The sequence below is a fragment of the Zea mays genome, chromosome 4 (assembly GCF_902167145.1).
Source record: "Zea mays cultivar B73 chromosome 4, Zm-B73-REFERENCE-NAM-5.0, whole genome shotgun sequence".
In the NCBI taxonomy this organism is placed as follows: Eukaryota; Viridiplantae; Streptophyta; class Magnoliopsida; order Poales; family Poaceae; genus Zea; species Zea mays.
Window position 1 is genome coordinate 148949185 of NC_050099.1, and position 15014 is coordinate 148964198.

The 15014-nt window shown below is 51.6% G+C and overlaps 2 protein-coding genes across 2 annotated transcripts; one reads left to right on the forward strand and one right to left on the reverse strand.

The window, feature by feature from the left end:
* Positions 1-200: 200 nt before the first annotated feature.
* Positions 201-2357, reverse strand: LOC103653809 (uncharacterized). Its single transcript, XM_020552639.1, has 2 exons — positions 1599-2357; positions 201-741 (listed from the first exon to the last, which is right to left on the reverse strand). The coding sequence occupies exons 1-2, from the start codon at positions 2177-2179 to the stop codon at positions 618-620; spliced, it is 705 nt and encodes a 234-aa protein (XP_020408228.1). The 5' UTR covers positions 2180-2357; the 3' UTR covers positions 201-617.
* Positions 2358-3055: 698 nt separating this feature from the next.
* Positions 3056-6024, forward strand: LOC103653810 (auxin response factor 8). Its single transcript, XM_008680610.3, has 3 exons — positions 3056-4443; positions 4535-5520; positions 5639-6024. Exons 1-3 carry the CDS (start codon positions 3364-3366, stop codon positions 5706-5708), a joined length of 2136 nt encoding a protein of 711 aa, XP_008678832.1. The 5' UTR covers positions 3056-3363; the 3' UTR covers positions 5709-6024.
* Positions 6025-15014: the final 8990 nt, after the last annotated feature.

Consider the following 15014-nt stretch of genomic DNA (forward strand, 5'->3'; position numbering starts at 1 on the left):
CTACTAGTTCGTTCTGGTGATTGTCCATCAGATCCTCGTTTACGACAACGATAAGCGGTTTGCTGAGCCACATCGTCTCAAATATGCTTCCTGAACCTGCCAGTGCCAAATTTTGAGAGACAAAACAATAAATAGAAACAAAACAATAAATAGAATAGGCACACAAGATATTTCAAACAAAAGACTTTGTCGATCGCAAGGTCGGTCTAGCTTTAAAGCTTGCTGATCATTTTGAGCATCACGAACCTGAAACAAAAAAACTCATGCTGCCTGGAAGTTTTGATTCACTGCTGCAGAATAGTCCTTATGCAGAGTATTCAATGATACAGAAATGGGAAAAAATTGATAGTAGCAAAAGATGGAGCGGATTCTGAACAATCAGTGAATTGGAGAGAAACCATGGGGGGAGGAATCCTATTCCCATTCAAAACCATGGATCCCTTCAATTCTCTGGTCACCAAATCAGCTCTAAAAAGGTTAAGTTATATTCTAGTTGCAATTAACAAACCCACCTTTTGCATTCCTTGTACTGTCCTGGATTCTAGGGTAACCTAGCGATCTTTCATGACAACAGAGCCAGGATTTTAGCTACAATAACATAAATGTAAAATGGAATATTATGTTATTAAATATACCTTCCTATATGCAGAAACGGTAGGGAACCATCTTTTCAGATTATTTGTACTTGAAGCTATTGTTGTGGTTATCTCCCAGCACAAACACATAACCTTCTGGTACAAGCTGAAGCAACAATCAACAAATATGAAAAGCATTAGGACCCAATCATCCAAATACCAAACAATGAATGATCATGCTTACACTATACATGCTTCATAGTTATTATTGTGGCACTTCAGCTGATTTAAGTTGAGATTACTTATCAGCGAATTGGTTTTTGTGTTTACTGAACCATTTATCCCTATAAATTTTGAGAGCATTTATGCAGCATTATAAAAGAACACAATATTATTTGTAGGTAGATAAGAATGCAAATCATAACTGAACACACTATGAACTAATACATAAACATAGCTAAAATGTTTTAGTTAGCAATAGGATATAATTCATTGTATCAAAGGAACTCATGCATTCCATGACGCTGAAGGTTCGAACAGGAAAGATCATGGTTATGTATGTTGAAAAGAAGATAATTATAGGGATGCACATAGACACAAGTGAACATGAACTAATACATTGTATCGGCAGGAACTTTGTGTGACATGCTTTGTCTCTAGCTGATAGCTCATGTCCTTTAGAAGATATGCTGGTTAGTATTCCAGTCTAAAATAAACAAGTTGCAAATTAGTTAACTCTCCACATTAAAATCAGCATATCTGAGCCTCGAAGGATTGATAAGAAGCATGCACATACACCACAATAATCCAAACCAAACCTATTCTACAGATACATACTTCAGGCGGCTTGTAAACCAAATCATCTATGCAAATACACAAAAATCATCTGGAAACAATTGTGACAATTAAGTAGACAAATCCACAAACAGTCGAACTGCTACAACACAAGAGAAAACGTATGACTCAGAGAAATACATGAACTGCTACAACACAAGAGAAATGGTAAACACAATGTAGACTCACCTGGAGGAGTGTGAGCGAAGGATTTCCGTCGTTGTAGGATGGTTGTAGCAGTCTGGCAATTGCGACCTTTTTAATGATGGTGGGTGCACGATTTGGGGGATTTGTGTTGGAATCATTTGGCAAGGCACTTTCCAAATCAGCGTCGTAGATCGTGCGCTTTCCAAATCGGCGACGGAGATAATGCACGCAATTGCCAGATCGAGCGCGCTTGTTGGGGGGAATGGTGCATTGCCAAATTTGGGGGCCCTGGCTGCGTGGAAGGGGAAACGATGGGGCCCATGGCTGGTTGGGCTAGGGGACACGAGGGCTCCTCCACGGTCGGTCACACCACGATTGTGCGGCTGCGCGGAGGGGACGACGAGGCGGGGGCATGGCGTTCGGGCAGTTGGGGCATACGAGGCGGGTGCATGGGCTAGGGGACGCGAGGGCTCCGAGACAGCCGACCACACCGCGGAGTGGACGACGCAGAGGGGACGGCGTGGCGCCTGGAATGGTTGGTCGGGCGGGCTCCGTCCTAGGCAAGTCGGCGGCATGGCTGGTGATGCAGAGGAAACGACGGCGCAGAGGAGAAGTGAAGGCATCGCGAGCACAGATTCGGGCGACGCAGCGGGTGTGGGGCAGGACGAAGGCAGCCTCAGCGAGAGGACGAAGGGGGAGTCGCCGAGCACGGGGGGCGTCGGACTGGGGCGGGCGTGTAGCGAAGTGCCGAGGACGGGGAGAATGGGGCGGCGCGACGATGGCTGGGGTAGGGGCGAGCAATGTGAGGGGAGCGTAGGACGGGTCCACTATGGCAGTGACATGTTGGAGGGGAGTGGGAGGGAGAGGCGAGGCGGGGGCATGACCGCGCCGAGCGTCCACACTGCTTTCTTAATTAGTAGTAGGATTATCGTTCGTACATAATTACTTAATTACTTACAACTAAATTATTGTTTAAAAGTGTATGCTAAATAAAAGAATGTAGGTGGCTCGAAACTTGACGGGCTCGGGTACGAGTTTGGAATGACACTGGTAGGTGTGATCATAGTTAGATTTAGATAGATTTCACAGGTACGATCGCGAATATGATTTTGATTCACCCGACTCGAGCTCAATTTATTATGAAGGGTTTTTGCTCTACTCGACTCAAGTAGACTTATTGTCCTCTGTAGTCGACTCAGGTGGTCTTTGCTAGGGTGTAAATGGCACCGTGTGGATGGCTTAGCTCGCATGTTCAAGCCCTAGGTCATGCAAAACCCTTCAGTTTTTTCATCATTTACTATGTTTATTGAGACATCCAACATTTTTTTCATATGGAGATTGAGTGTCCAACATTTTTTTCTCTCTTTTTCAGTGGATATCAACATTTTATTTGAGAATTCGTTTCACATTTGCATAGTTGCACGGACCAGAAACCCCACAGGCCACAACCACAACGGTGTTCCTGGGTTTCGACCACGCTGAGTCGCTGACGCATACCGAAACTCACGGGCCTCAAACTTCCACACAGTGACGCCGCTCCACGCGTACTGGTACTCGTTGCTGTTTCCTACGCGACTGTCCGGCTCCGCACATCAGCCTGGGGGCCTGGCGCCCTGTCGCTCACTCCCACTCACCGAACGGGCACTTATAAGTCGCAACGGGGTTTACTCCTGCTCGTTACCGTGAAAAACAAGCACCACCGTAGCTCAGTTACACACGACACCGGCAGACCCGCTCGCCTTCGTCTCCTCCTCCTCCACCTCCCGCTCTCACTCTACTGGCCGGCCCTCGCCTCGGTGCGTTCCCGATGATCACGTTCGCGGACCTGACGGAGCCGGCAGCGGCCGGCGCCGAACGGTGCGTGGACCGGCAGCTGTGGCTGGCGTGCGCGGGCGGCATGTGCACCGTGCCGCCCGTGGGCGCCAGCGTCTACTACTTCCCGCAGGGGCACGCGGAGCACGCGCTCGGCCTCGCCGGTGCGGCCGACCTCTCCGCGGCGCGCGTCCCGGCGCTGGTCCCCTGCCGCGTCACGGCAGTGCGCTACATGGCTGACCCAGACACCGATGAGGTCTTCGCCAGGATCCGCCTCGTCCCGCTGCGCGGCGGGGACGCGGACGCGGACGCGGGTGGCGTCGAGGACGACGCGGCCGCGGCGGACGAGCAGGAGAAGCCGGCCTCGTTCGCCAAGACGCTGACACAGTCCGACGCCAACAACGGCGGCGGGTTCTCCGTGCCGAGGTACTGCGCGGAGACGATCTTCCCGCGGCTGGACTACGCCGCCGACCCGCCCGTGCAGACCGTCGTCGCCAAGGACGTGCACGGGGCCGCCTGGAAGTTCCGCCACATCTACCGGGGCACGCCGCGCCGGCACCTGCTCACCACGGGGTGGAGCACGTTCGTCAACCAGAAGAAGCTCGTCGCAGGGGACTCCATCGTGTTCCTCCGCGGCGACAGCGGGGACCTGCACGTCGGCATCCGGCGTGCCAAGCGCGGGTTCTGCGGCGCCGGTGGAGGCGGAGGCGACGACTCCCCTGCGGCCGGGTGGGACCATTACGCGGGCCTCATGCGAGGGAATGTGAGCCCGTGCGCGGCCGCCAAGGCACGGGGCAAGGTGCGACCAGAGGACGTGGCCGAGGCGGCGAGGCTGGCGGCCGCCGGGCAGTCGTTTGAGGTGGTGTACTACCCTCGCGCCAGCACGCCCGAGTTCTGCGTTCGCGCCGCCGCGGTCCGCGTGGCGATGAGGGTGCAGTGGTCCCCAGGGATGCGGTTCAAGATGGCGTTCGAGACCGAGGACTCCTCCAGGATTAGCTGGTTCATGGGCACCGTCGCCGGCGTCCAGGTCACCGATCCCATCCGCTGGCCGCAGTCGCCTTGGCGCCTTCTTCAGGTATGCAGCAGCAGCTGCTACTTCTCGGCTACCAACAAGGGGAAAGCTCTGCGCTTGGTGCTCACTTGTCGAATTGGCGATTGCGCTGCAGGTGACCTGGGACGAGCCGGACCTCCTGCAGAACGTGAAGCGGGTGAGCCCATGGCTGGTCGAGCTGGTGTCCAGCATGCCGGCCATCCACCTCGCGTCCTTCTCGCCTCCGCGCAAGAAGCCCCGGATCCCGGCGTACCCGGAGTTCCCCTTCGAAGGGCAGCTCCTGAACCCGGCGTTCCCGCCCAACCCACTGCCGCACGGCCAGCACCACCACCATTTCCTTCACTCCCACTCCCACCAGCACCACCACCCACCCTTCTTCCCGTTCCCGGCCGGCAGTGCTCCTGCAGCCATACAGGGAGCCAGGCATGCGCAATTCGTTCCACCTTTCTCAGAACTCCACCTCACCCACTTGCAGCCGAGCCTGCTGTACCCCAGGCTCCGCCGTCCCGACCATGTCGGTCCGACGACCCCGATCCCGGCAAGAGTCAGCACGGACCTGACCATCGGAGGCGCGGCGGCGGCGGCGCGCGACGACGACGACGACGACTTCCCGTGCGCTCCTCCGTCGACGGGTGCCAACAGGCAGAAGCCCGACGCCAAGCCGGCGGGGCTAGTGCTCTTCGGACGCACGATACTAACCGAGCAGCAGATGAGCCGCAGCGGCGCAACCTCCCCAGCGGCGACCGGCAACAGCTCCACGTGCTGGAACGCCGAGAAGGGGCCCAACGCCTCGGAGGGCTCGGGGGGATCCGGCGTCATCCAGACCAGCCCGGCCAAGGCCGCGTCGTCGGAGCGGCCGCCGTGGCTCGGGGGCGACGGCAGCCAGCAGCAGCAGGCCTCCGGCGAGCTCGGGCTGGGGCTGGAGCCCGGGCAGTGCAAGGTGTTCGTGGAGTCGGACACGGTGGGCCGCAACCTCGACCTCGCGGCGCTGCGCTCGTTCGACGAGCTGTACGGCCGGCTGTCCGGGATGTTCGGCGTCGCGGGGGCGGAGCTGCGCAGCCGCGTGCTGTACCGCGGCGCCGCCGGCGACGAGCCCTTCAGGTAACGGCCGTGTGAGGTGACCACAACGTTTTTTTTTTTTGCTTCGCGCACCTGACGCATATAGAATAGAAAAAAAGGTCTGATTTTTTTTGCGCACATTTTGCTCCGCCGTTCCCAGCGATTTCGTCAGGTCGGCGCGGAGGCTCACCGTATTGACCGATGCTGGGAGCGACAACCTTGGAAGCTAAACGACGACGAGGAGCAGTGAGAGAGAACCGTTCCATTCCAGCCGCGAGGGTTTATGTTCTTCGGTACTGGTACTGTTAGACTGTACTAGTACTGTACAGGTGAGGCCGGGAGCTAAGGTTTTGTTCAAAATCCGTTCCAAGTCTGAACTCTGAAGACATAGAGAGAGAGGGAGAGAGGTTTCAGATCGTAAGGCAGCGCCACCATGACCAGGCACGTTGCCTTCATCTCGTGTGTGTCCATCCAAAAAATCGCTGTAAAACTTGGGGGGTAATTAAAACCCTACTAGTACTACTACTACTCATCTTGTTCCTTGTCTCTCTCTCTGTATCCTCGTTCTGTCGTTCATTCTCATGGGCGCTTGAATGCCCCCCTTCTGGCCAAGGCCAATGCATCTGAACGGCGTGTACGGGCCAAAGGGGGCAAAGCCGTAGCGGGAGCAGCAACACTGCGCGCGCGCAGACGCAGGTTTTGAATGTGCTGGCGCTGCTACTGCTGCCGCAGGCGGCAGCAGCTGTTGCTGCTGCCGGGATACCATCACTATTCACTGCTTGCTCCGTGTCCGTGGCCACCAGGCGACTTGTTGGCTGTTGCATTTTGCCTACTAGTACTGTAGCTCCCTAGCCTGCCGCTGCCTTTTTCTGTGTGCATGCTGATGGTGAGTGAGGTCACTCAAAAGATCGCGGAGCAAGTGCTGGGGGTGGGGGCGTAAATGCTCCGGCCTCCAGTTCATCCAGCCAGCCAGCCCAGCCGGAGAAATAACTGCCATGTCTTGTTTGCCTAGCTGAAAGGGGGATTTTGGCCTGCCTCACTGCCCTGCAACTGCAAGCACGCCCTCATCCCCATTCCCATGTGCGGTTCGGTTCGACTATAGGTGTACATTTGTGCTGTGCCTAATAGGCCGGCCCAAAGCACATAATTTTTGGCACGGCCCATATCTGGCACGGCCCAACCTAATTGTGGGTCTGGGCCGGCACGGCCCACATTGTGGGCCGTGCCTGGACCTCAAGTCAAGCCCACGGGCCGGCCTGGCACGGCCCATTTAACTAAGGCCCACCGAGGCCCACTAAATATAGACTCAGTATTTAACTAAGGTCCGCCAAATCCCACATGACTAGCATAACTTGGAGAATCTAGAGCTTCAATAAGCCATCGAGAGCCAATAGATATGGATAGTGAATAGTGATGATGATCATTGTATATGTATTCTGTATGCATGTATAGTACTCAATTAAACACTAAACAGAGAACTGAATATTATTTGTGAGCTAGTTGTAATATTTTTTTTTTCTTTCTGACCAAAGGTTTATAATGTGCAACCACAAAACATCTTAGTTTTATTTTGGTCATATATATATTTTATACTTTTTGTTGATGTATTACTGTTGTATGTATATGGGACGGTCTGGCACATTAAGACATTTTGGGCTATTTGGGCCGGCCTGGCACACATAACTAATTGTGGGCCGTGCCGTGGGCCGATGACTGGGCACACGTGCTGGCACGGCACGACCCATAATTAGATATGTGCTTTTGTGGGCCGTGCCTTTGTGGGCCGTGCTTTTGTGGGCCTGTGCCGTGCCGAGCCAGGCTGGCCCACATGTACATGTATAGGTTCGACTCCTAAGCAAAGACCGGACAAAATGTGCCTGCTGTATTAGCTAGCGTAGCGTAGCTGACTCCTCTGGCTCAACCTCACATGGCCATCGCCGTACGTTGGTCCACAGCACCCACCCATGACACGGAGCTCCGTCGTCGTCGCCCTGCGCGCCCTGTCCTTTTTCTGGCATCCTACCGCCATGGGCCATGGCCCATGGGGCCGTGCGTTGGCCACGCGCGCGGCTGTTACTTTCACAGCTTGTTGTATCTATCTATCACCCCGCTGTCGAGAGAGAAAAAAAAAAATTGAAAACCGCTAAAATGTCGTCAATGCAGGCTGTCCTTACCGGATATATATGAAGGTGACGGCGACTCTGGTGGTCCGGCCCCTAAAATGGTTTGTTCGGTTGCGGTTTCTGCTTCGTACTCGTACGGGTGGGTGGGCAGATCTTGTCGTCGTAGGGAAGGGTGGCCGGCCGGGTACAAGTATGATTTGCGGCCGCCGGGGTCGCGCTCACGGCGTTTGTCTTGTCCCGTGCGCGGCTGTTGCGCTGGAAGAATGTTGCGCTCGCCCGCTCGTGGGCTCGTGGCATGGCAGGGTCACAGCTCACAGGGAGGGGTCGGGCCGTCGAGGGGTGGATGGGTGTGTGGTGTCTGCCACACCGCGCTGTCTCGTCGGAGGCGTCGCTGTCCGTCCGTCCGTCCGTCCGTCCATCCCTGCCTTTCGTTTCACTCGTCGCGCTCGCGCACCACAGCGCCGGTGGGTCTGGGACGTCGGGTGTTTTTACTGCACTTACCTTTAAAAGTGCTTACAGTACATGTGAACGTAGGGAACTTTTTTTCTGTCTCGATCTCATGGGTTTCAAAACAGACCTTAATTTATTTAAAAGGTGGCTAAAAGGGAGGTGGGAACCAAAGTTTAAAGTGTAGACCCCGAGCTGAGTGGCCTTTTTGGTTTTAGGGCACCTGCAGCGTTGGTCGACTCCGGCCTGGATGAGATTGAGAGGGCCACCGCCCACATAGTCCCAAAACCGAACCATTAAAAAAGTCGTACTCAAAAAAACTTCGTTTGCGTTCTTCTCAGCTGGCTGCGACCTTTCCCCTTCCTCCATCGTCTTCTCCGTTTGTACAACGACTGCACTGGCACACAGCGAAACATTTCTCTCCATCCGTGGCGGGGCGGCAGCGTCTTTTGCTGAGAGAGAGAGAGAGAGAGAGAGAGAGAGAGAGAGAGAGAGAGAGAGAGAGAAGTGTGTGTATGCGCGTGACAATCGGAGCATGGGCAACGCACTGACTGACCCCCCTGCCGCCACCTTTTGGCCTTAGTTTCAGACGTCTATGATGACAACGGATTTGCTGGATTTCAGAGAGAGAGATAGAGAGAGAAGTGTGTGTGTGCGCGCGCGTGTGACAATCGGAGCATGGGCAACGCACTGACTGATCCCCTGCCGCCACCTTTTGGCCTTAGGCTGTCTCGAGCAACGTCCTCTATATCCATCCTCTATATCTGTACTTTACAGTCTCCTCTAAAAGATTTTATTCTCTATATCTCATTCCTCTCCAACAACGTTCTTTAAATCACGTCCTCTATACTCAAATATGTATATTAGAGACATTTTTTATTTTTATTTTTTGTACATACGTATTTGTCATACTCTCAAATGTATTGTACATATTTTAGTTTTGCTAAACTGGTAATTTAAAGTATTCAAATGGATAGAGGACCGTTTAGAGAAACTCTATATGTAGAGAATCCAGCAGCGTCCTCTAAATTTAGAGGATCGTTTAGAGGACGCTGTTGGAGGGCGTAGAGGACCATTTGGTCCTCTATATTTAGGGTACAGAACCCTTTAGGGTGTATTGCTGGAGCTAGCCTTAGTTTCAGACGTCTATGATGACAACGGTTGCTTTGTCTCGTCTTACAGCCCCCACAGCAACCGCTGCTGCTGCAGTGCTGCTGGTGCTGGTAGTAGTAGTAGGCACGTACTACTGGCAGGAGCACACACTTGAAACATGGCGGCAAACGCAACGCATGCATGTGTAAGTGTAACAGTGGAATTGTGTTGTATGGACGGCAGCGCGCGCAGCATGGCGACGCCAACAGACAGACAGACAGACAGACGGGCAGGCAGAGCGCGAGAGCACAGCGTCTGATGTGCATGTGCGGCTGTGCCACCGGGCCACCGGCCACCGCACAGCGCTGCGATTGCGTGGCAGCTAGCTGGGCGGGGCGCACGATTCAGCCCTCCCTGCTCCCTGTCATGCATGGCAATCCAGCACCAGCAGTCCACACCAGGGCTCCAGGCCATTTGTCATTTTGTGTCGCTGCGCCCCCTCTCGAACCGTATTATCACCGTGACCGCCCCGGCCGGCCATCGCCTCTCATCTAGTATGGCATCTTCAATCTTCATCATTGTATTGCACTGTACAGTATGATCGATCACTCGACGGCATCCACCTCGGGACCCGGGAGTGATGGCGTAGTACGTGGGCGCGGAGGCGCAGCGCAGCGCTCGGCGTGGACGCGGCCTGATGACAACACAGCGACCAGGATAGGACCCTGAAGCACGGTGGGTCCACTCCTAGGTCAGCTCGGCTAATAATAAAGTCAGAGCAGAGCACTCTTCCCGTGCCCGCCCTCGGCGTCTCGCGCGCGGTGGGCACGGCGTGGCACACTGCAACATGCCGCCCTGCCCCCCGGCCCCGGCCCCCGGCACCCGCCAGACCTCACACCTCAGCCTGTGCGTCACGGCCCCACCGCTCGTTCCATTATCGCACGCAGCACGCAGGCGCTGCGCATGATGACGGTGCGGAGATCAACACTCATCAACGGTGAGGACGGGAAAGGCTGCCCGTCCGTGCGTGCGGGTGATCCCGCGGTGACGACAGCGCGCGGCGGGGGAGAGAATGAGAGATGGATCATGGATGTCCCACTCCCACCGGCCGCTGCTGCTGCTGCTTGTGCGCGGGAACCACCGCGGCCCCGCCGACAGCCACTTGAGTTCGGGTCACCCTTTCGCCTTTTGATCGAAAAAAAAGGCCACCTTCTCCCGCCCTGGCAGGTGCGCAGGGGAAAATGAATCGCTAGCAAATCCGCCCCTGGAGCTAGGCTACTCACCTGTAGTTTGTTGTATTCTAAACCCCGATACGACCTGCGAGACATTCCAAACTACTGGCGCACACATTTTGTGAGCTGAATAACGTCCCGTCCCGTCCTCTCGAAGACCCCGAGACGCTTCGCCTCACGTGTAATGTGTACGCGTCCGACTCAAGAGACCCGATCCATGCCCAGCCCAACCCAACCCACCCGCTCAATTTCCCGCTACGCACAGATCGCACGCCAGCCAGTTACTGTATGCGGAAACAAAACAAGTACCCTTGCTTTCAGTGCCCCTGACAAAGCAAATCACACACAGGGCCACAGCTAATCTAGTAGTAATAATAAATCAATCGGTCAATCGCTAAAAAAGAAAAGCGAGCGCCGGTGTGCTGTGATCCCAACGCTGGCCAGCTCTGCTCGGGCCTCGTCTAGTTTCGTTTCGTCACGTCTGTCTGACCCGGCGGCCGGCTACGTACCTCGCTCGCCGGCCAGCGAAAACCCGCCGGCACTTTCTCCCGTGCCGGCTTTCAAGGGTTTGGGGTTTTTTTTTGTGTTCCCGGGACGGCGTTTTCTCGCTTTGTTTGTTTTTGCGGTTCGTCCTCTCACGGTCAAAGCTCTCGCCTCGGTTGGATGGCGACACCCAAGGGCTTGCTTGCTTGTTGGGTGGAGCAGGCCGAATGGAGAAGCCTATTCTTGTTGAGATGCGTGCGTGCGTGCGTGCGTGCGCCCTTGGGTGTCGCCAGTCTGCTGTCGTCCGTCGTGGCCCTCCCTCCTCGTGGGAAGTCGCGGGATCAAGGGGCGTTTCAGACTTTCAGCCCAGAAAAATCCCAGGTTACCTGGCGATATGTATGTGTTAAGTAACCCTAGCTAGAGTTATGTGGGCAATACCGGCTTTGCCCCTGAGGGGTCTCACATCTCTATATAAGAAACATGTACACCTCTTCATATGACAGAGATCAGAAAGAGGCCAGAGGCCCAACCCTATATCCAGTGTCTCGTGTGTTTCCTCTGTCGTGCTTATGGGAAGGGAGACGGGTTATCTACATCTTCTTGCGCCTCTACTGCTGACGGGAGGGAAGGGAGCGGATCTGGTGATCCGTGGTAACGTAGTTCTCAACACGTTATCAGCACGCTCTACATCGACGTTGCTGCGGGAATGGATCTGCATCAACTCTCCGTCAATCCGGTAGGTCCCGGCCTAGCCGAACTGTCCTACGTGACAGTTTTCGATTCCTCTACGCAATAAAGTGGTATGTTTTCTATTCTTCCTGATTCGTTGCGATCAATCGGAAGATAAAGAGGACTGAGATACACAACACCCAAAGATCAAGCCGGAGGCGCCCAGTAACCGCGCGTTATCGGGGAGCAGCGCCAGAGGCCGCGCCCGTGCACCGAACAAGCCAGCGCCGAGCCTCGGCTGGCGTCTGCGGCCTGCAGCCGAGTCTGGCGGTCGAGCGCTGAACGCTGAACGCTGACGCCCCTGCTGACACACAGGCCAGTCCAGGATCGGGACCGATCGTGCATGCACGACGTGGGTGGATGGATTCATCTTCTCTGGCCTTCCGTGCTGCTGATGTTTCTAGAGCCGGATCAGTTCTAGCCTTTCAGGCCTTGACACTGGGGAAGAAAGCAGCTGCTAGGTTCCAGCACGCTTGTGTCGTGGCTATGGCGGAGCAGGTCGACACCCTGCCGCACGCGTTCCCATGTGATCCTGTAGAATTTGGTCAAAACGGTTGCCATGAAAAGTGGAACCGTGACTCAATCAGTGCAGTGCAGTGCGGGTGCGGCAACGGTTCGCTTCGGAAAAAAAATGTTGTACGCACGTCCGTGAGACCAAGTCTCATATTTCCATGGTCGTGTACTTGCCCTTGGCTTAACCAATGAGAGTGACGTGCACATATGGTTCATTTCTTTTGTTTCATTCCTCGTTGAAGGCTAGATACTTAATTGATTTTTCAATTTTCCATTTATCATAGTTGTGTTGTGTCAGTGATGTTTAGGTACACAGATAATTATTTTAGTAAATAATCAACTGAGAATTATTAATGTACATGCTCTATGTTGTTTATTCTATTTATTTCCTGTAGCAAATAATAAATAGAATAAACCATTTTTGCAGTTTCTACTTTAATTAATTATTTTCCGTAGTAAATAATTAGTAGAAAATACATGCTTAAATATGGAGAAATGTCTTTTACACCTGATGTGTTATGTTCATGTATTAATTATGGTGTTCATTTTTCTGCATTAATAATTATTTCCCGTAGTAAATAATTAGCAGAAAATTATTTAAATGCATGTGAAGGTTATATTGTGTATACTCAAATCGCTCTAAATATTTGTGTTGCGTTGAGCTTTTGGGCTCACGTCGAGCGATTAAATGATATAGTGGGTACTCAGACACGTCGATTAGACTACATTTTTAATTGGCTGAGCTATGACATTGGCTAAGCATTGGTTGCGCCCTGCTGGCAACACGACACATTATTTGTATCGTAAGAACTTGGCTGCGTCATGTGATTGCTATGTTGTATTCTCGCTTAATCGGACCACTCCTGTTGAGTTGGACCGGCATCGCCGAGTCACGTATTTTTCGCATGCCCTGTAGGCACTGTTCATCTGTCGTTATCACCGAGCCACAATTGCGTCTGTTGCGCACGTTGTGTGGACTTGTCGTGTACCCCAATTACCGAGCCATAATTGTGCTTGTTGAGTGTATTACGAAGGCTTGTTGTGTTGTCGTGGCCCTGATGGTCACACACACATTGGCGCCAGATACGCCAGAGCTTGTACTCGCGTGGATTGTGGTGGGTCATTCAAGCCCTAAAGTCATATTATGCACAACCTTCGTAAATAATTTTGTTTAGCTCTATATTATATTTGCTTGAATAATTTTGTTTAGCTCTATAGCTCTATATCATATCATTCAAACCCAAGGCATCATATATTTATTTATATTGCCAAGTGGCTATAGCAACTATATCAAGCTCTATAGTGCTTGAATAATCTGGGAAATTAAATTGAAATACAACAGAACATGTATAAGTTAATTCTCTGCTCTCTCCTCATGCATAAAGTTTTACCCGAAGTAACCCGAAGATATATAATATAATGCATGAAAGCCTTTTTGGCACAGAAGACATCACAAATTGGGATTTTATTAGTAAGCAATAAGACCTTACCAAATGATTTAAGGCTATAAATCACAGTTATACATTGCTCAACCAAATGTTGACATATTGCTCTCTTTGTCGTTGAAAGACATGAAGCGAACTTTGAGATAAATAGCTAGTACCCTAGCAACATGAAGTTGCGAGTACATCGAAAAGTTACTCTGAGAAAAATTTCACTATGTTGGTGTGAAAAAATATTGTGTGTTCCCGTCGAACCACTTTACTTGTCCTGTCTAGGACCTCTATGCTTGTGTTGTATACATCTCTCGGAATTGTAAATACTTATAGTCGCTGCATTGACTCAGGATAGTCTTTTGACAAGTCTGGTATACACTGTAAGCTAAATGGTAAAGGTCGGTCCTAAATGGACAAATACCTTGGGTTTATGTAGCTGAACTGCACTGAATTCCACCCTTTGGCATGCTTACCATTATCTACCTCCGATCTACCAGAAGTGAGAAGAGTAGACAAATAACTATGAAATCCCACATCACCACAGAGCTTGAAGCTAAATTAGACATTAATATGTTCATGGTCCTCGGAGCCAGAAGAGCCATATGTCTTGACCACTAGACTACTAGTGATGATAATTTGTGATAGAAATATGAAGATCTTGTAGAGACCTGTTGTATCCTCTCTACTCCTCATGATTTCTTCGTATGAGAGCAGTAATATCTGTTGTTGAAGATGGATCCTAGGCGGATACTAGTATTGTTTCGTTCTTGCCAAGCAGTTATCCTCATTTGCTTCATCAAAAGCTAGTTATATGGTGATATTTCCCAGATAAAATGAATTCTTGGCCTTATCTGTTCTATTCCAAAGCTTCTCTTTTTGCTGAACAATGAAGAGATCGAAATAATGCTATATAGAACAATTTGGTATATAATATGAGGAGAAATGTTTGCCCTGCTGGCAACATCACAAATTATTAACTATTGTTATAAATTCTCTCTCAAAATTATAATACCTAAAAATGTTGCACAAATTGATACCCAATTTTAGAACAGTATGAGTAATTGGGTAAACCATGGGCAATAATAAAATGAGCTGGACTATACATCTCTGCATATAAAAATCTCTGCTTGGCAGCATTGGCCTGATGCCGTGCACTTTACCACCATTATATACGCACATATTCTCCTATGTGCTTGAAAGCACAATGTAACCAATGAATGTCCTTGTGAGCGCTAGACCCTGATGGTCATTTTACTTGTTGATTTGAAGTCAACTACTAGCTCCAAACGATGAATGATATGCATGAGCCCCTAAAGAACTCTTCTGGATAACATAGTGTTGCGCATATCAGTCTAAATCTTAATGATTGACTTGTATTTGGTAATAAAAACAATAAGTTTGTAGAATTGTAACCATGAAGCAACTTGTTGTTGCGTGTCTTGTTGGAAGTTGAGACTAATCCTTCACGATGAAGGACAAAT

Coding starts and splice junctions, on each gene's coding strand:
- LOC103653809 (XM_020552639.1), bottom strand. CDS start 2,179: ATGCCTTCACTTCTCCTCTGCGCCGTCGTTTCCTCTGCATCACCAGCC. Junction 742..1,598: donor CTTCGCTCACACTCCTCCAG/GTGAGTCTACAT, acceptor TTGTTGCTTCAG/CTTGTACCAGAAGGTTATGT.
- LOC103653810 (XM_008680610.3), top strand. CDS start 3,364: ATGATCACGTTCGCGGACCTGACGGAGCCGGCAGCGGCCGGCGCCGAA. Junction 4,444..4,534: donor CGCCTTGGCGCCTTCTTCAG/GTATGCAGCAGC, acceptor ATTGCGCTGCAG/GTGACCTGGGACGAGCCGGA. Junction 5,521..5,638: donor GCCGGCGACGAGCCCTTCAG/GTAACGGCCGTG, acceptor CGCCGTTCCCAG/CGATTTCGTCAGGTCGGCGC.